This window comes from Protopterus annectens, chromosome 15.part0, assembly GCF_019279795.1.
Source record: "Protopterus annectens isolate FY-2018-M chromosome 15.part0, PAN1.0, whole genome shotgun sequence".
NCBI classification, from domain to species: Eukaryota; Metazoa; Chordata; order Ceratodontiformes; family Protopteridae; genus Protopterus; species Protopterus annectens.
This window is the reverse complement of record NC_056749.1, coordinates 414,846,188-414,866,340: the sequence shown is the minus strand read 5'-3', so window position 1 is coordinate 414,866,340 and position 20,153 is coordinate 414,846,188. Positions and strand designations below refer to the sequence as shown.

Here is a 20,153-nt window from a genome sequence, read left to right as displayed (position 1 = left end):
CTAGATGGGTTGCAAACTGGCTCAAGGACAGAACCCACATGGTTAGAATTGCTGGAGCCATGTCAGACTCCAAACCAGTTACAAGTGGCGTCCCACAAGGCTCAGTCCTGGGACCTCTCTTGTTCGGTATATATTTCTCGGCGGTACAGGCCAACACGGAAGGACTGTGGCTGACCAAGTTCGCAGATGACTGCAAACTGGGCGCCATAATCAACTCTCCAGCCAACACAAGCATCCTCCAAAAGGGCCTCATAGAAACAGACAACTGGTGCCAGAGCCATGACCTCAAGCTAAACGCCAAAAAGTGTATAGTCATCCCCTTTGGCAAAAACAAAGTGCCCACAAATTACCACATAGGTGGTAATCCATTAAGTACAGAAGTTATTAGGGACCTGAGGACCCAAGTTGATAGCAATCTCTCATTTGACAACCACGTGGCCAAAGTGGTTAGAAAAACATTTTATATAGCCCACCTAATCATGAAGGGATTCACATCTAGATCAGGGGAGGTCATCGTACCTCTTTACTCATCCCTCATCAGGCCCATAATTGAGTACAATGCCCCTTTTGGGATGTACCTTACCAGACACCTGCAGCAACAGTAAAGACCCCAAAAGTACCTCACCAAGAGGATCAAAGGGCTCAAACAGATGCCATATGCTGCCCGGTTAAAGAAACTCTAGCTCTACTCAGTGGCATACCGCCTGCTCAGAGGCGATCTGTGCCTGGCGTATAAAGCCATGTCCAACCCGGAATTAATGGACATGCTGCACCTCAGAAAATCCAAACCCCATCGAGCTACACGCTCGAGAGACTTGAACCTCAGCAATGAAATAAATAGGACATGCTGGAGGAACAGATTCATAACCCAGAGGCTCCCTTCACTCTGGAATAAAATCCCAGTCCAGGTTAGGCAGAGTCCCACATTGACTCTCTTCAAGAGGAATCTTGATGAGTGGATGGGAGATCGTAGGTTTACCCCAGCTATCACTTCTGTGTCACTGTTAGACAGAGGCACAGTATACTAACCTCAAAAAAAGGCATAGCAAAATTAATTTAAAATGGGTGGCGAAAGCCAAACACACTCTGGCTAGGCTTATAAATGCCCTAGGGCAGATAGTCTAGTATGAACCGAACCTATGAGGCTTAAAATCTACCAGAAAAACTTAGTTAAAACAGTACTAGCTTAAAAAATTACTATAAAGAAAGGTTTTATAGAAAAATAGTGAGTTAAGGGAAAACTCAAATGTAGCTAAGCAAAAATCTTTTGTAGAATCGCTAAGAGCTCTCTGCATGTCTAAAATGTCTGAGCAGTAAATGAGATGCATCTCAGGAGCAACCTAGGGAATTACAGGTGGGGAGGAGTCAAGCTTAAGATCAGCGCCAAGGTCAGACGAGACAACCCACAGATATGAATGGACAGACAATGGATAAAGAATTTTCATAACTTTTTTTTACAAAAGTGAACTTACCTGCCCAAAGGGCTAGCACAAGCCTACCAGTGAACCTGGGAAAGCCTCAGAAAAGCATTCGTCATGGCACGAAAATTTTGAAGGGCCTGGCGTCCAAGCCTTTTTAGTTGGTTCAGATAGAGCAGAGACCATGGAAGGTGCCCTAAAGCTTTGGAAGCTGGTCTGCTGTACATCCTATGCAGGATACAACCCAAATAAGCCAAGGCTACTGCAGCAATGATAAATGTGATAAATAGTACTTTACTTCAGCTGTCTACACACTGATTTCCCTCTAAGGAACCACAGCTTTGTCAAGCTGGCCAGCTGACTTATCCTGGGCAGGGTATAACTTGCACCCAAAGGCTACTACTGCAGTGAGAAAGATGAACATATTCCGACTCAGCATGACTGGTGGATGCCAGTATATGTGTATGTGTGGGCCACATTTCTCAAGCAACTGTTCTATGCTTAATGGGTCATGAATCACAGCAAGGACATCTAGGCATGTTGTGCTTCTGGCCCAGGAAGAAATTAATGCCATCAGCTTCTCTGCATTCTAGGCAAACATTAGTCAACTACTGAAGTCCAATAGAAATGCTGACAATAGGTATGAAAGAAATTCCCCAACAAGGTACTTAGCTTTAGGTGCTCTACATCAGGTTTTGGACTGCCTGAAAAAGAAAGAAATTACTTGTGCTGACGACACTCTAACCCCCCCTACATCAAGGTGCAGGGAAGGGCATCTGCCATACCAGGAGGGGTGAATAAATCCTTGGAAATTTGAACCAGACAAGAACTTCAACAGCAAGAAATTCCAAGTAGATATTACTGTTAAAGTGAAATGGACAACCATTTAAGCCCTGTATGCATTATGCCCTGCACACTTCTTCCTGAAGGTATTTTGGGAGAGCAGGTTTATGCACAGTAGGCAACTGCTATACACAGCATCAGCAGTAAGTTTTAAGTAGCAGCAAACATTTTTTGACCAAGACTCAAGTAAATCTTCACAGCAAAATGAAAACATCTGAAGACTGCATCACAATAGATACATGTTTATTTTTAGAAAAAGCAGGATTTTTACAATTTAAGACAAGATTTTTAAAATGTAAGAACTTAATATGAAATTAGAATAGTTCCAGTCAGATGCATAAAGACAAACTTGTGCTCAGTTCACCCGAACTTTGCACAATGGCACCACTGCAGTGTACTATATCATCCTTGACAATCAGATGCTTGTGACAGCTGAATGGTTTAGTTCAAATTAGTCAAGTGTACATTCCAATCTTTAAAGTTACTAATACAAGAGCAATACTTCCAGAAAACAGCAGTACAATTGATACTAACCGCCTTAATGCAAACAGTTTCTAGACAGAAATGTGAAAAATCTTAACATAAGCAGACATCCTCCTCTTCACTGCTGCAGTATTCTTCACTTGAAGGATATCCCCACTAGATAGCACCCTGCCGGCCACTATACAAAGCTTTCACCACTGTAGGGTATATTGTACATCTGACGTAGGCTGCAATTGTACATATGCTATAAAACAGATGTATGCACGTACCATCCTCAGAACTGAATGCCCCAGGGGGAAAGGCTGACTAAGGATTACATGGTGTGTGCATTCAGGAAAGACAAGAGTCGAGTGGAAAAGGCAGGAGGGACATAATACTGCTGCAGTGAAGAGAAGGTAATCTATGGCTATGGTAAGATTTTGCACAACTTTGCTATGTCCTATTATTTTGCTTCAGTACTCTTCACTTGAGGGAGAGTGCCAAAGCTCAAGAAGGGAGGAGGCAGGAGTAGAGGAGTTTTCAATGAAGCCATGGAGAATGGCTCTGGCAAAGCTGGATCTGGGGACAGAATCCACTTTGTAATGTTTGGAGAAGGTATGAATAGTAGACCAGGTGGCTGCGTCAAGAATGGCACTGTTATCCAAACCTTCTGAAGGAAGACTTGGAAAAAGCCATGGGCATTGGTAGAGTGGGCCTTTACAGGGGAGGAAAGTGTAACAAAAGGAGACTGTTTTGGAGATCCAGGATGATGTGGTCTGCTTGGAAGCAGGGAGACCCAGTGCCTTGGGAAGGAAATTAATGAAGAGCTGGTCAGATTTCTTGAAGGGTTTAGTCTTGTCCAGAAAGAACCTCAGTAGGATCCTCGCACTTCAGTTTTGTGGGTTGGGGAGTCAGATTGGTTGCGAAATTTGTTCAACCACTTTTGGAATAAAGGATGAGCTAGTATTCAGAGACGCCCTGTCCTTATGCAAGATTAGAAAAGGGGAGGGAGGAACCACCATTAGGGGTTTGAGTTCTGACACCCTACTAGCCCAAGTCAAGGCAACCAGCAAGATCATTTTCCGGGTGCAATGTTTGAGGAAAGTGGATGCTGCTGGTTCAAAGGTGGGCAGAGTCAATTTCTCTAGTACAAAGTTGAGGTCCCAGGAAGGAGGAATAGGTTTCCAGGGATTTCTAATGTGGAGGACGTCTTTAAAGAACTGTTTCGCCTCAAACCTGGAGGCGAAAGGGGGAGGGATAAGGGCAGACATGCAGATATTGCTGACGTGGGCTTTGATAAGCCAAGCCATCATTAAGCAACTCAGAAGTAGGATAAAACCACTGGAACATCCACAGTTAATGGATTTTGATCCTTACACCTGCACCATTTTCCATTTGTAAACGTAGGATTTTCTAGTGTTGGGTTTTCTGGCCTCCTGCAAAACGCGGAGCACGTCTTCAGGAAAAAAAAAAAAGTGCCTGCAAGGAATAGAGCTCCATCATCCAAAAAATCAAATGAGTCAATGGGTTAGGGTGAGGGTGGATATGGGAAAACCAACACCTTCAGCAGCACTCGTCAGGACACAGGAAGGCTCCAGCAACAATATCCTAGATCTAGTCATTACCAACATGAGTGACCAGTGTTCCACACCTGAAGTCAACGCCTCATTGGTCCGATCCGACCATAAGCTAATTACCCTAGATATCGACATCCTGCCCCCACCCCCCATTAAGGAAACCATGGTAAAAAAATTTCTCCAAAGCCAAATTTCATGCTTAAGACAGAAGTGGTGAACTTCATGACACCCATGCAGATGGGCAATACAGTTACGACTACTGAAACATACACAATTGCACTTTATATGCACTTACATGAGTGCATGGATCGTGCTATTCCAGACAGAACGAAGATGCTATCTTCCACAATAAACAGAACATGCCGGAGGGACAGATTCCTGTCCCAGAGACTTCCCATACTTGGAATAAACTACCTATCTATATCAAACAAAGCTCCTCATTAGCACTCCAAGAAAAATCTTGACTGGATGGGAAATAGGAAATTCACCCCGGGGATCACCTCTGTGGCTCTGCTCGACAGTGGCACAGGAAAATCATTTTCTTGGGTGGCAAAAGCCAGGGTACCTTTTTGGCTGGGCTTGCATAGGCCCAAGGGCTGATAGCCTAGTACCTACCTATGAACCTACGATTGTTTTGTGAGAAGGTCCACTCTGTGCGGTAACTTGTGGTTGTTGCGTCTTTTGGATTATCCCGGTTAGGGGTTGCCACAGCAGAACTCCGGTCCGCTAATGTTTGGTAGTGGATTTTTACGTGCAGAGTTACCAGCCCTGATGTACAACCTTCAACGAAGGCACACTCATTCACGCCTGCCTCCACACAGAAGACGCTCTAGCTGAGAATTGAACGGGACAACGTGTTGCTGTGAGGCGACAACATTGTGGTGATGGGGCTAAATGGAGAAGGGGAAACCAGCACCGTCTTGGCCAAAAGGCAGTAAACCAGGAAGTCTTCTGTTCGATCCTTCCTGATTTTGAACAGAACTTTTGGTATGAGAGGAAGGGGAGGAAATGTGTAGAGAAACATCCCCTTCCAAGAGAAAGACAGGGCGTTCACTTTACACATCAGAGGACTTGGGACTCTGGCACAAAATCTTGGAAGGTGCCTGTTCAGAGGGGAGCTAAATGGGTCTACTTTCAGAGTATACCATTGGTGGACTACGTCCAGGAACACATCCCTGTGAAGCATATATTCGTGGGATTGAGTCCAGGATCTGCTCAGAGTCTGCCACAAGGTTTCTGTTGGTGGGGATTGTACACCACCTGAATGGTCATGTGCTTTTCCAAGAAGTCCCATACTAAGAGGGCCCACCTGCAAAAGGAGGGATGACCTGGTCCTACCCAGCTTATTCATATACCACAGCAGAGTTATGTTGTCGGTGATCAACTTCAGTAGACCTGAGCAAAGAAGGGGTTTGAAGGGCCAGAAGCAATGCTCATTTCCCCTATGTTGGTGTTCCCTTACCTTAGAGGGGGAGCACCTTAAACAGTGCATTTACCTATGGCCACGGTCCAGCCTATGTCAGAGGCATCTGAGCAAATCCGTTGGACTGCATCCAGAGGGTGGAAAGGTATTCCTGGATTTAGACTTACTGATGAGACCACCAGAAAATTTCTTTTCAAGCAAGGGATCAGGGGAATGAGAAATTCTACAGGATTTCATGCTCCATTTAGCAAAACCAAATCTACTCGAGCTACACGCTCTAGGAATATAAACCTCAACATAACAATGAATAGAACATGCTGGAGGGATAGATTCCCTTCGCAGAGACTTCCCTTACTATGGAACAGGGTCCCGATCTACGTAAGACAGAGCCCCTCACTATCACTCGAGAGGAACCTTGATGAGTGGATGGGTAACAAAGTTAACACAGAGGATCACACCAACAGCACTACTAGACAGGGGCCAAGGGTACTAGCTGCTAGTACAAGGATCTAGGAAACTACTACAGGGGCGGTGAATACCACACAACGTGGCTGGGCTAATATATGCCTTCAGGCAGACAGCCCAGTACCAACCTATGAACCTATTTGAATGTAGGGTCCAGACTGATTTGAGGAACCACTGGAGGTCCTCATGTGTAGCCTTGCCAGGAGGTACCATGGGAGTGGCAGAAGCCATTAACCCTAGTACCCTGAGAAATTCCCTGGCTGTGAAGTGGTGTAAATGCAGAAGAGACGGGAAGTGTGAAGATCTGCTTTTCGTGGGGGTAGACAATACTCTTAGTATGTCTGAATTCTGCACCCAAGGAAAATGCAGTCCTGGGTTGGAGAGGGGAAGATTTTTTTTGTAGTTTACTGCAAACTCCAGGTTTCCCAGTAGAAAAATGGTGGTTTGGAGATTGTGGCGCAAGATCGGTGGGCTTGAGGCCAGTAAGAGTAGGTTGTCCAGGTACGAAAATATCTGGATTCCTAGTAGCCTGCAATGGTTGGTGCTAAGCATTTGGTGAAAACTCTCTTGGGAGCTGTAGAGGCCAAAGGGCAATGCAGAGAATTGAAAACGTCAGGAACCCACAAAAAAATGCAGATGAAACCCTGAGGAAGGGGAGGAGAGAAAAGGGTCTGGAGAGCAAGCATTCTGAAGGAAGGGACCTTTAAGAATGTGTTGAAGTGGGACAAGCGGATAATTCCCAAACTGACCTCCAGTGGCCGTCCTTTTTAGGCACCAGGAACATCCTAGAAAATAATCCATTTCCCTTGGAACTGGCAGGGACTTTTTGAATGAAGCCCTGTAAGCACAAATCTGAAAGGAGGTCAGGGAAGAGATGTACCTGGTCTCGGGGAGGGTGTTTGAAGGACACCCAAAAGGTGGGAGTGGATTGCCAGGCCATAAAATATTTGTTTATGATGGAAAGGACCCAGCTGTTCTAGGTAATGCCTTCCCATGCCAGAGAGAATTTTGAGCGGTGGGAGGGAGACAGAGGCAGGATAGTCACATACTCCCAAGCAGTGTCAGTAAAGGGCTGCTTCTGTTGAGGGTTCTGAGGACCCCTGACCCTCTGGTGTCTCCTTCCTCCCCTGGACGACTTACTGTTCTGGTGCTGGGAACGGCTATGGACAGAGAAAGGCTTTGAAGGAAAGTTCCTATGGAACCTTGGCACTGGTGAAACTAGGCGTTTTAACTACTTAAGGTCATTGGACTTTTCTTGCAGGGACTTGAATGATGCAGCAGCAGGGCCACACAGATGAGAATTATCTAGAAGGGAATCTAGGAGTTTGGATTTTAAATCATCCTGAAGAGGATAAAGTCTGAGCCAGGAAAATCTAAGCAGACCCTGTTGTAGCTGCCCTAATAGAGGCCTCAGCAGCATCAAAGCTGTATTTCATGGAATGTTTGGCCACTTGAGAAGAGGCTCCCAACTGAGACAGAACTAAGGTTTTTCCCTCTGACTAAGGGAGGTCTGAGATGGCAGCAATAGTCAGATAATTCTAGAGAATATTTAGTCATGAGTCTGGTAGTTTATAGCCCTGAAAGCTAAAGTTGCTGATGTGTAGATCTTTTTACCTAGTCTTTACAAGGTTCTACTTTCCTTGTGAGAAGGCAATAGGGAAGTAGTGGTGAGCACCCTGGAAGGCTTCTCAGTAGCAACTCAGACAACTTCTGGGTCTGGTGCAAGGCACTGGAAAAGAAAACTACAGTCCTCTGGGACTTCAGGCTTCTTGGGGGTTGGGGCCTGATAGTTTGGATTTTGAAAAGCAGTGTTAATATGCAGCCAAAAATGCTGGTAGGACAGATGGAACTGTAGATGAGCTAAGGAAGTCCATTTGTAGCAATTGGTAGTACCTTTTTTGTACATATTTGGCTGGTAACCCATTTGAAGTGTTCCCCTTTTCAAGATGGTTTTCTCCAAGGAAATTTCTTCCATAGGGAACTCTGCACCTACAGCCTCCTCTTCAGGAAACAGATATTCTAAAGGAGAGGGTATCAGAGTTAAGTAGTCTAAGGAGTCTTCTTCAGAAGACCTCTGATGATTCAAAACCCCTAATCTTTTTCTGGGAGAATTGAGGGCCTGGGGAAGGAGGCGGCAGCACTGTATAAGCCTATTTAAGGGTCATGAAGGCTTGGAAAAGGACTATCATTCACAAGGGGTCTCTTTAGTAGTAAATGTTTAGTCTCTTGCTTCCTGGAAACCCTTTTTTGAAGCACTGGAGGGCCATACGGTGGCCTAGTATTGGACAGCTTAGACTCCGGGACTTCAGGTGCACAACTGCCATCAACCCCTCTAACATCTTCAATACATTGAAGCCTTGGCTCCCCCTCAACATCCAAGTCAAGACGTTTGCTCAACCTCCAGCAAAAGGTTCCCGGCTGAAGGCAAGCAGGCCTCAGAAATGTGTTCAGCCTGTGACTCCAAGCTAGAGATCCAACATGTCACCGGGTGGATAAGTGCTTCTGGAAAGACGTCAGATGGCAGAGATGCAGCAAAGGCACAGGCCCAGCTTTTTTGGCCTTGTTCTTCAGTGGCTCGGTATCAGACCTCAGAACACCCTCTATTCTTTTAGTTAAAATAATTAACTACTGGTTTTCCAAATACAAAGCTAAGGAAATAAGCCTGCTTCTAAGGGTCTTTGAAACAAACGATTGGCATATACTACATGACCTATGGCTGTGATTGGGGCCTAGGCAGAAAACACACTGGGTATGGCTGTCCTTGTGTGGAATTTGCCTTCCACACTGGCACTTGTCCTTCCCGGATGACTAAAAGAAACAAAGAAAAAAAATCCCCTATGGGGCACCTGAAAAAATGATGAAAATGCTGGAAACTAAAAGACCTAAGTTTGGTAGCTGGCTTTCTGACTGGGGGCGGAAAAGTTCTGAGGATGGTACATGCATATATCCATTTTATGCCCACGTATGACTGCAGCCTACACCAGACGTACCACATACTCTACAGTGTGGTAAGCCTTTTGTATACTGGTAGACAGGGTGCCATCTGGCAGGGATATCCCTCAAGTGAACACTGCAGCAAGTGAATAGAAGGACATCTAAACACTTCCCTGATTTGCATCCTCTCTTCCCTCAAAAAATGGAAACACTGAATTTATATTTATCATACAGAGGTGCCAGCTTATAAAGCATGAGCGAACCAAGCCCTAAAGGCATACTGTGCATAAACACTTAGGGTGCTTTCCTTTTTCAGTCCAGTGAGGTCCCTGCAGGACCCGATAACACCACACATTCCAAAGCAAGCATTTTACTGCTAAAGGGGAAAAAAAGAATCTCAAGCTTTACTAACTTGATAGGTTAAAAGATGCATCTTAGGCAGAAATTATGCATCCAATCAACAAAAAAAAAATAAATAAAATTTGCTGATGCACATCTCCCTAGTAAAACTGCGACTTTTTAGAAAAGCAAATCTTGCACCTCTGAAACCGTCACAACACATACATAACCACCCTGCATCACAGCTGACAAAATATATAGCTTTCACCACAGTAAAAACCCCAATACAAACTTAAAAATCTGAGTGACACTCATCACCACTAATCTCATTTTGCACAAAGCTGTATTTAGCTCACTTTTTACTTCCAACAAAACTAAAGCAATTCAGTCACCAGCAAAACTTAGATTTCAGTAGTATTCCATACCATGCCCTGCAAAACCCAAACTTTATGTACGGTCTTAAGAAAACTTCTACAAAGAAAAAAAAAAAGGTTCTGCAATGTTACCCTCCAAGCTCTTCATTTGCTAGTCCCTGAAGTATGACACAAACAGTAAATATTTAAACATGAGATGTCATGTTTTGCAGTACACAAAAATCACTCAGAGTAACCTCTGCAAACACTAACATTATGCTGGTTAAAAGGCTTTAATTAGTCAAAATGATGTCACTTAAATACGTCACATAAGCAAGGAAAGACTAAAGCATCCTGAAACATTTCTTAAACCAGGTTATTATGTTAAAGGTGAAAGTTGGGGTATTACATCTTGTGTAGAACGGCACCTTCATGGTGTGCATATCTTTGTTTCAGTGACATACACATTTTCAAAATGCCGGATCTTAACACACTTCTCAACAGAGCGCTTCTGCAGCCCTACAAAATAAAAAAGATTAGCATGACTATTAAGTGTATAAAACTTCAAGAGATGCCCCTGTGGGCACTAACCTACTCAATACATTATACAATATCTTTGGGGGAAAGATCAGGAAAGTACTGAACATTTAAGTCTTAGAATATCCAATATTTTTAATAAAAGTTAGATACGAGTCATCATACCACCTAATGACTGTCCAAAGAAATGTTATACAATGGTGATAAAAACCCTGTATAATGTTTAACATAAATTGCTCTTAACAGTCGGTAGACTACCTTATTTGTAATCAAGAATTATTTTCAAAAAGCTAAATATAATGTTATTGTTTTGATAAGATTCCACCCCACAGAAAACTGGCAACAGTTGATCCTACGTTAATAGGTGGTTCACAAGATTAAAAACCTTATAAATTTACCAGCTTTTTAAGAATACTAATTAACATTTGAACACATTCTTGCAGAAAATTTAAGACATCAATTTTGATACCCACTTTCAGGTAAATACAAAAATGGCTTCCGAGCTGGTAGAGCCACCTTAAATACAGCCAGCTTTTTTGTATAAACCAATAAGCGTGGCAATAGAACTGGGATTAACTCCCCTGGCAGTTTTTCTAAACTTAACTAAAGCATCCAATAATGTGCTTCATGGAAGTAGATTGCAGAATGAAAGCTGGTGGTGTCAGTGTAGACAGCAGTAAACCAGTCAGCAACCCACTAAGAAGCAGAGTGTTACAGTGCTAGTGGAAACGCCAACTTGGGTGTGTATACTTTCTGGTGTGCTCTGCACTAGGCTCAATACTATTCAATTACTTTCTATCATTTTCAAGATTTGAAGATGGATGGGCCACTAAAAACATGGGGGACTGTGCAACTGGTTATCCTCCAAATACATGGCCTCTAAAAATTGGACCTACTTTCAGTTACAATAGTTATGTAACTTCGCAGATAATCTCAGAATCATTAAAGTTTGGCAATCTATTCCCTTCAAGAATCAGTGTAAAGATCTGGGGACCTCTAACAGTAGCATGAAATTTACAGGGACGTTTTAGTACCTGCAACACCTTTTAAAATGATGGGTCTGATTTACAACACTGCTGCATCTAAAGACCCTACAGTGTGTAATCTTTACAGCTGTTTAATTCAACCTACTACAGAACACAAATGCACATTTTGCATGAAGTACAGCTGTGCAAGTCTGTTTACCTTTACAAAGCAGAATTACAGTGGTGCGATTGCTCATATGAGCAAATCATAACCACGAAAATGAAAACAGTGACAGTTTTAAATGTTTGAAAAATCAGCAAATCGAAAAGCAGATTCGCTGATTTTCAAACATTAATGTCAAACAAAAAATCTAATGAAGTGTAAAGCAGGGGAGCAAGCCCCCCTGCACCCTCACACCCCCTAACTTTAATATTCTAACTCAGTGATCAAACTACAGTGGGGAAAGAGACCATTTGACGATCCCCACTATAGCTGCCCCACCATGTCAAATGTGCAATGAGCGAATGTCACTGCGCATTCGCTTATTGCACATTCGAACCTTTTTCATTCGACGTTTGCAAGCTTTGCAAACTGCCTTTTGGACAATTGCTGTTCGCCCGTGTGCAATACGCACACATGAAGGTAAACCGTGCCAGTCATACTTACCTATAACAGTAGCTGCCTGAATTTCACATTGCCTCGGTAGAGTATGAATTCCGTACCGGTGCAAACACCCACACTAGCAACTTTTCAAAGCTCAGAATCCACTCCTCTGACTGATGAGGGGCCTATCCAAACCCCTATCACTGGGAACTTAACCTTTGTCAGAGCACTAAAAGCCTGACTGACTAAGAACAAACAAGAAGGACCAGTTACAAGACTTGCTGGAACCCTATCAATATGCAGCCATAAAATACCAACAAAGAGAAGCAAAGCCAAAGAGGATGGATACCATCAAGCTATACACAAAATAAGCAGGATGGTGGGTGGGTGCTGCCACTGAAGCAGTGTGAAATTCTAACATTTATGTTAATCACTCACTGCCTCAGTGGCAAATGGGTATAGTGAGCTTCCTGGAACAGTTTAGTTGCGATGGGAACACAAGGCAATAGCCTGAGACAAACATTTGGAAATTAAGTCTGCTCTGACACAGGTTGCCCCCTCTTACCTTCCGCAAGAAAAGAACTGATCAAGAAGTTATGTACTCACCATAACATTCGATGTATGTAGTCCATCTCGCCTCACATTCTTACCCGTGGGTTCGGAGCCGAACCTCTGCTCCAACTGTACCATACTCTAGCTCAAAGTCTTCAATTGGCTCGTGGCCAAGTGGTATCCCATGCTGCAATGCGCCTATCCCCCATATCTTGTTTGCTGTAAGCTCACATACACACAAACACGCCGAGAGGAAGAACCAACTCACATACCAAGGAGGAGTGCTGAAAACAGAGACTCGACCTCTAGGTCCCTCCTAGGAGGGAGTAAGTGGGTGGGGTTAGTAAGAATGTGAGGCGAGACGAACTACATACATCGAACGTTACGGTGAGTACATAACATGATGTTATGCAGTCCAATCTCGCCTACATTCTTACCCGTGGGACAGCGTCCCTAGCACCTAGACTTTGAGCGGCTCACTGGAAAAAAACTCCTGAGCACTGTAGAACCAAATGAGGATCTGCCCCTTGATACCAGATACAATTTGTAGTGAATAATAAAGGTGTGAGGAGGATGCCCAAGTAGCTGCAGCACACATCATCCATAGACTTCCTAGCCTGAAAGGCAGTCAAGTAGACACCGAGCGTGTAGAGTGAGCTTTTACTTTAAAGGGTAATTCCTTGACATTCAAAGAATAGATGAAGGAAATGCAGCTAGAAATCCATCTGGACAGACTTACTTTAGAAACTGAAACCCCTAGTCTATTGTCTGAAAACGAGACCGTGTTGATCAGATTTCCAAAAATCTTTTGTTCCATGTAAATAGAAACGCAAGACACAACTGTCTGTGGGCATCTAGCTGATGAAACTTAAATTCTGCCTTGTTAGAGAATTCATGGAAAAACACAGGCAGCTCAACAGACTGGTTGAAATTGACCACTGAAGCAACCTTGGGCATAAAGGAAGGATTAGGTCTTAGCGAAACCCTATTATCCTTGTGAAATACCAACTAAGGGGGCCGAACTGATAAAGCTTGGAGTTCAGAGACCTGCCTAGCCGAAGTGATGGCCATCAAAAAGACGGTCTTCCAAGACAAAAAGTTAATGTCACAGGTTGCTGCAGGCTGAAAAGGAGGTGAGGTAAGCTGCTGTAGCACAAAATTAAGGTCCCATGGCATTACAGGATCAAAGATTGGAGGTCGAAGAAGCATAGTCTCTCTGAGAAACGCCCTACAAAGTCTATGCGCCATTAGAGTGGGTTCATTAGCAAAATGAAAAGTAGAAATGGCTGCCAACTGCACTTTGATAGTTGCCGCAGCTGATCCCTGGCTAAACAGTTGAGATAGAAACTCAAACTGATGAGATGGGAGCTGTATAGGGATCAATCTGTCTGAGCCCGAATGGAAAATCTCTTCCCCTTACTGGAATAAATCTTCCTAGTAGAAGGCTTGTGGGAGGAAGACAGAATATGAACCACCTCCGGTGAAATATCATGAACTGAGGGTAATGCTGCTCAACGCCAGAAGTCTAAACCTCAAAATGCACGCGCACTCACGGCTCTCCTTAGTATGGAAGAAATAGACGTATGTGCAGTGACAGAAACCTGGTTCAAGGCTCCAGAGAGCACCCCAGCACTACCAGGCTAAAACTCCTACCATACCTTTAGGTCCCAAAACCAGGACCGGAACACAAAAGGAGGGTGTGTGTCCATATTCATCAAGAACACCCACACCTCCAGGTTAGTAGCACAGCATGCGGAATCTGAGACCATCCAAGTGCAATTGACAGCGGGTACATTGACTGTTCAATTTATAGCTTGCTACAGATCTCCCACCTTGTCTCAAGGCCCTCACGCATCATTCCTGAGAACATTAGAAAGTATGAAGATTCTACCCAACACCATGCTACTGGGTGACTTCAACTATCCAAACATTGACTGGGAAAACTACTCAAGCTCAAACGCCCTAGCCCAATGCTTCCTTGAGTTTATAAACTCAAACGCCCTTGAACAGCTGGTCACCACTCCCACAAGAGGTGACAACATACTGGACCTGGTCATCACCAACATGGGGAACCCATGTTCCACACCTGAGGTAAAGTAGTCACTGGTGAGATCAGATCACAATAGGCATCCACATCCCGACCCCCCCCCCCCCCCCAGTCAAGGAAATAAAGGTAAAAAACTTATCTAAAGCCAACTTCACACTCCTTAAGACTGAGGTGGGAAGTTTTAAAGCTCACAATCAAATAGAAAATGATGACCCATCGGCAAAATCCTTTACAAGTGCATTCTATGAGCACCTTCAAGAATGCATGGACAGAGCCATCCCAAGTAAAACCAAGACCAACTCCTCAAAAAAGAGAAAGCCAGTCTGGTGGACCCCGGCCATAAATAAGCTTTACAACAGAAGGAGGAAACTCCTGTAAGACTGAACATAATCCCAAAATAAGGCATCTCTGATTAACATCAGTAAAAAACTGCGCTCCCTCATTAAATCATTCAAGGCCAACTTCGAAAGAAAAAGAGCCAATGACTAAGGATAAAGTACAGTTTTGCACATACCATAAATGTAGATGTTAGTGTGTTCACACTGCTGCAGTCATCACACTTGGGTTATCCTGCCGTCAGGCGGTCCCGCAGTCGGCCCGAGTTCCAAAGTCTTGGTCCGGCGTCTGTTGCTTTCGCTTCTTCCCTGATGTCAGTGCACCAGGGGTATATAAGATGCAGCAGACGCCATTTTCTTCAGTTTTTCTTGCCCCAGAAGTCAGGTGCTCCCAAGTAGGTAGGCAATACATATCGCTAATCAAAAATACACATATAAAATAAAAACAATACCTTCAATTACCAGCAAATACACCCCAAAGGTTGTACAGGATAGAAAGGTATACATAAGTCCAGCTATTTCAGAGGGGATGGAGGAAGGGTAACCTGGACTGCAGCAGTGTGAACACTAACATCTACATTTATGGTAGGTACAAAACTGTACTATGTTCGTGTTACACTGCTGCAGTCATCACACTTGGGTAGAATCCCAAAGTTAAGGTTAGGTGGATGGTCTATAAAAAGAGTTAGGATTGGCTATGAGGCCCTGCAGAACTGCAGTGGCAAATCCTGTTCTGGATTTAGAATAAAGAGGCAGGTGGTAATGCTTGTTAAAGGTGTGCACTGAACTCCAAGTTGCAGCCTCCAAAATTTCCTTGGTAGGTACTCCTCAGACAGGCTGTTGAAGTGGCTGTTGCCCTGGTGGAATGTGGTCCGATGTTATTTGGGACTGATTTTCCATGCTGTGTGTAGCAGTACCGAATAAGGTGTCCTATCCATTTGGATATAATCTGCTTTGAGATAGCCTTGCCCTGTGATCCTGCAGCATATGCCACAAACAGTTTGCTCGGTTTTCCTGAAAGAGTACAGTTTTGTACCTACCATAAATGTAGATGTTCGAGGATCCCCATTGCTGCAGTCCTTACTATTGGGTGTAGTCCGCTGTCCAGTCGGCCCGAATACCAGAGGGTCACAGGGTACTAATCCGCAGGACCGACGTCATATCCTCAGTCTTTTCTTGCCCCAGATGTCAGAAGACCCTAAAAAGACAAGGCCCAAAATACCTGCACCAAAAATATGTACAATATATACAAGAATATATACAAAAATATCAGCATGTAACCTCACCTACACAACCACCCCTAAACACAGAGGGGAAGGAGGGAGGAGTGACTGCAGCAATGGGGATCCTCGAACATCTACATTTATGGTAGGTACAAAACTGTACTATGTTCTTCGCTCCCATTGCTGCAGTCCTACTATTGGGTAGAATCCCAAAGCAGAGGTAAGGGAGGCTGGCAAATCATAAAGAAGCAGGAGCTGACAACATGCCTTGCAAAACAGCTGTGGCAAAACCAGCCCTAGACTTAGAGTAGATAGGAAGATGATAATGCTTAGAGAAAGTATGCACTGAACTCCAAGTAGCTGCTTCCAAAATATCCTTAGTTGCCACCCCTTAGAAATGCTGTTGAAGTGGCAGTAGCCCTAGTGGAATGAGGCCTAATCCCAGCTGGAATCTCCTTGCCATGATGGGAATAACAAAATGCAATGCAAAAGCCAATCCACCTAGAAATAGTTTGCTTTGACACAGGCTTGCCCTGAACTCAAAGCAAAAGAAACAAACAACTGCTGAGACTGCCTAAAATCCTTAGTCCTGCTTAAATAATAACGCAATTGCCTGTGTACATCTAAAGTGTGCAAAATCTTTTCCCCTTTATTTTGGGGTCTGCATAAAAAGTAGGCAAATGAATAGTTTGGTTTAAAGCCACACTAGAAACCACCTTAGGCATAAAGGAAGGATTAGTAATGATACCCTATCCTTATGGAAAATCAAAAGGGCTCTACTGCCATAAGGGCCTGCAACTCAGACACCCTTCTTGCAGAAGTAATAGCCAACAGAAAAGCAGTCTTCCAAGACAAGTATTTCAATTCAGCAGTAGCCGAGGCTCAAAAGGTTGTAGAGTAAGTTTTTCCAACACAAAATTGAGATCCCAAGCAGGAGTAGGAGCTCTACGTGGGGGTCTTATATTCTTTGCCCCTCTAAGAAACTGCTTGAACAAAGGATGCGAAAACAATGGTGGGTCACAATCATAGTGAGCTGAAATTGCTGCAGCATGAATCTTAATGGAAGAGAAAGACAAACCTTTGTCCAATAACTCAGTAAGATATTGAAGAGCCACACTCAAATTAGGCTCAGAAATCTCCAAATTCTTTGCTGTACTCCAAAATAAAAATCTCTTCCATTTTTCACACTTTCCTTGTACTAGGTCTTCTAGCTTCCATAATCACATTTAAAACTTGTTGAGGAAGTTGAGACCTGCTGTGTTTCAACACAGAACATGCCAGGCTGTTAGATGAAGAGAGTGAAGCTTGACATTGAGCAGATGACCGTCCTTCTGAGATAACAGATGAGGAATCAGAGGTAAAGGCCATGAAGGCTTCTTTACCAGACTCGTAGTAGTGGGTACCAGTGTTGCCGAGGCCAATCTGGAGCTATCAAAATCATCCTTGGCCTGTCTTGTCTGACCTTTAATAGTACCTTTGGAAGAAGAGGCAGAGGTGGAAAGGCATACACATGAAGGTTTTCCAACTGAAAGACAGAGCATCCACTTTCCAAGCTGTGTGATGAAACCCCTTTGTGCAATACTTTGGCAGCTGGTGGTTTAGTGGAGAAGCGAACAGATCTATGTCTGGAGTTCCCCATGACACTGTCAATTTCTGAAATACATGAAGATCCAGTTTCCACTCGTGGGGATCCATGATTTGTCTGCTTAACACATCTGCTAAGGAGTACTGTGCTCCTGGCAGAAACCTTGCCTGAAGAGTTAGTTGCAAGCTTAGCAGTCTCCCATAAAATCATTGCTTGCCTGCATAGAGGATAAGAATGTGTTCCCCTTGCTTGTTGATGTACCACATGACAGTTGTGTTGTCTGTTAGAATCAACACCTGCCCTGGAAGAAGTAACTCCTTGAAAGCCATTAATGCAAACTGGACTGCTAACATCTCCTTCATGTTGATATGTAGATGCTGTAGTCTGGCAGGCCACTTGTCTTGTATCCACTTTCCATTTAGATGAGCTCCCAAGCAATGTCCGAGGCATCTGTCGTTAAAATCTGACTCGCCTCTGGCCGGGTCACAGAGAGTCCCTTGTTTAGGTGACATTCCTGAGCCCACCACAAAAATTCCTTTTGAAGGCAAGGTATTATTTGAATGACAGTGTCCAAATCCTGGCAGTGCTGTGTCCATACATTTTTGAGATACCATTGTAGCTTCCTCATATGCAGTTTGGCATTGGGAAGCACCAGAATACAAGATGCCATGAACCCTAATGCTTGAAGGACTGTCCTTGCAGTCAGCACGGACTGATGAGATAGTTGATGGAAGTAAAGTGATAGATTCTTTTGTTTGTCCGGGGTTAAAAAGGCCATCTGGGCTGCTGTATTCAGTCTCACACCCAGAAAGCACATGTCTTGAGAGGGTACTAGACTGGACTTTATTTCGTTCACAGAATACCCTAGGCATCTTAGCACCGCTATAACATATTCCAGATGCTGTAGAAGGTCTTCTTTTTCTTGAGCCAGAATCAGGCAGTCGTCCAAGTAAGGATAGATTTGAATTCCTTGTAGCCTGAAGTAAGCTATCACTGGAGCCAGAACCTTTGTGAATACTCTGGCAGTAGATAAGCCAAAGGGCAATGCAGAGAACTGATAATGAGAATTTCCAGCTCGAAGATACTTCGTGCAACTTAGCCTTATAGGCACATGAAGGTAAGCTTCCTTGAGATCTAAAGTTACCATCCAGTGATCTTTGCCCAGCAGAGGTAAAAGCTGTTGTAACGTCAACATCTTGAACTTGGGAATGTCCAGATATGTGTTGAGGAGAGATAAATCCAAAATTGGTCTCCACGTGTTCCCCTTCTTTGGTACTAGGAACAGGCGAGAATAAAATCCTAGGCCCCTTTCTGATACAGGGACTGGCTGAATGGCCCCCACCTGGAGTAACTGAGAAACTTGCTTGTGAGCCTCTTTTCTTTGTGGAGGAGGAACGTCTGGCATGCCTTTGAAAGGGGGCATTGTATGGAAATTAAACCTGTAACCGTGGTGAATGATATCCAACACCCATCTGTCTTGAGTGATTAAATCCCAATTTTCTTTGAAAAGAGACAGTCTTCCTCCCAAAGGAGCTGCCAGACGAGAATCTACTGGCAGCTGAAAAGGCAGGTCATTGGGTCTGTTTACGATAGGACTGACCCCTGCCCTCACCAGAAGTCTGAGCAGGTGAACTCCCTGTTCTAGGCCTAAAAGAACCTTGAGCCCTGCCCCTACCACGTCTAGACCTACCCCTAGACTGGGAATCATAAGCAGGATATGTCCACCCCTTAGCAGGCCAATTTCTACTAAACTTCGTGGCTGCACCTGCAAAAATCTTTAACAGTTTGCATAGACTTAGCTTTGTCCTCCATTTTCTTTAAAACTGCTTCCACAGGCGAACCAAACAACACATCAGACTGTAAAGGAGCATCCAAAATCCTTGTCTTAACATGCTCAGCTAAATTCTGATCCCTCAACCAGGCATGCCTGGGAAGAACAGAACTAGTGGCAGCCACCCTCGAGGAGGCCTGTACAGCATCAAAACCACATTGCAAAGAATGCTTACCCACTTGTTCAGACACATGAACCAAATCCAGCAACTCTTTACACTCAATACCTTCCGCCAAAGCATCCACCTTAGATTTCAATTGTGAAAGGAGATAATTTTGATATTTTAGCATGTGAAACTGACAATTCAACGCTCTCATGGCTAGAGTGGAAGAAGTATACACTTTCTTTCCCCACCTATCCAAAGCCCTTGCCTCTATCAGTGGGAACAGGATTTTTAACCACAGAGGCCTTAACACCTTTAGGCCCCTGAGAAACAGTTTCTGGGTCCGCCCTAGGACTCTTAAACAAATACTTATGAGCTTCCTATAATACCTATCAGGTTTAACAGGAGCAGGAGGCAAAGAGTCAGGGTTCAGGGAAGCCTCTGCAAAAACATCTTCCACCACATTCAACACAGGAGGTATAGCTAAGGGCCTATGCTGGGGTAAAAACAAGAATTCCCTAAGCCTTTTCCTGGAATCAGAGTAATCCTGGCCTTCC

At 44.0% G+C, this 20,153-nt stretch overlaps 1 protein-coding gene across 1 annotated transcript in view; it reads right to left on the bottom strand.

The window, feature by feature from the left end:
* Positions 1-6,700: 6,700 nt before the first annotated feature.
* Positions 6,701-20,153, bottom strand: part of ITM2A (integral membrane protein 2A) — a gene marked incomplete in the record, with an annotated part of 365,358 nt that continues 351,905 nt past the window's right edge. Inside the window, 1 exon segment of the mRNA XM_044057149.1 lies at positions 6,701-10,333. Coding sequence (XP_043913084.1) covers positions 10,245-10,333 — 89 coding nt within the window.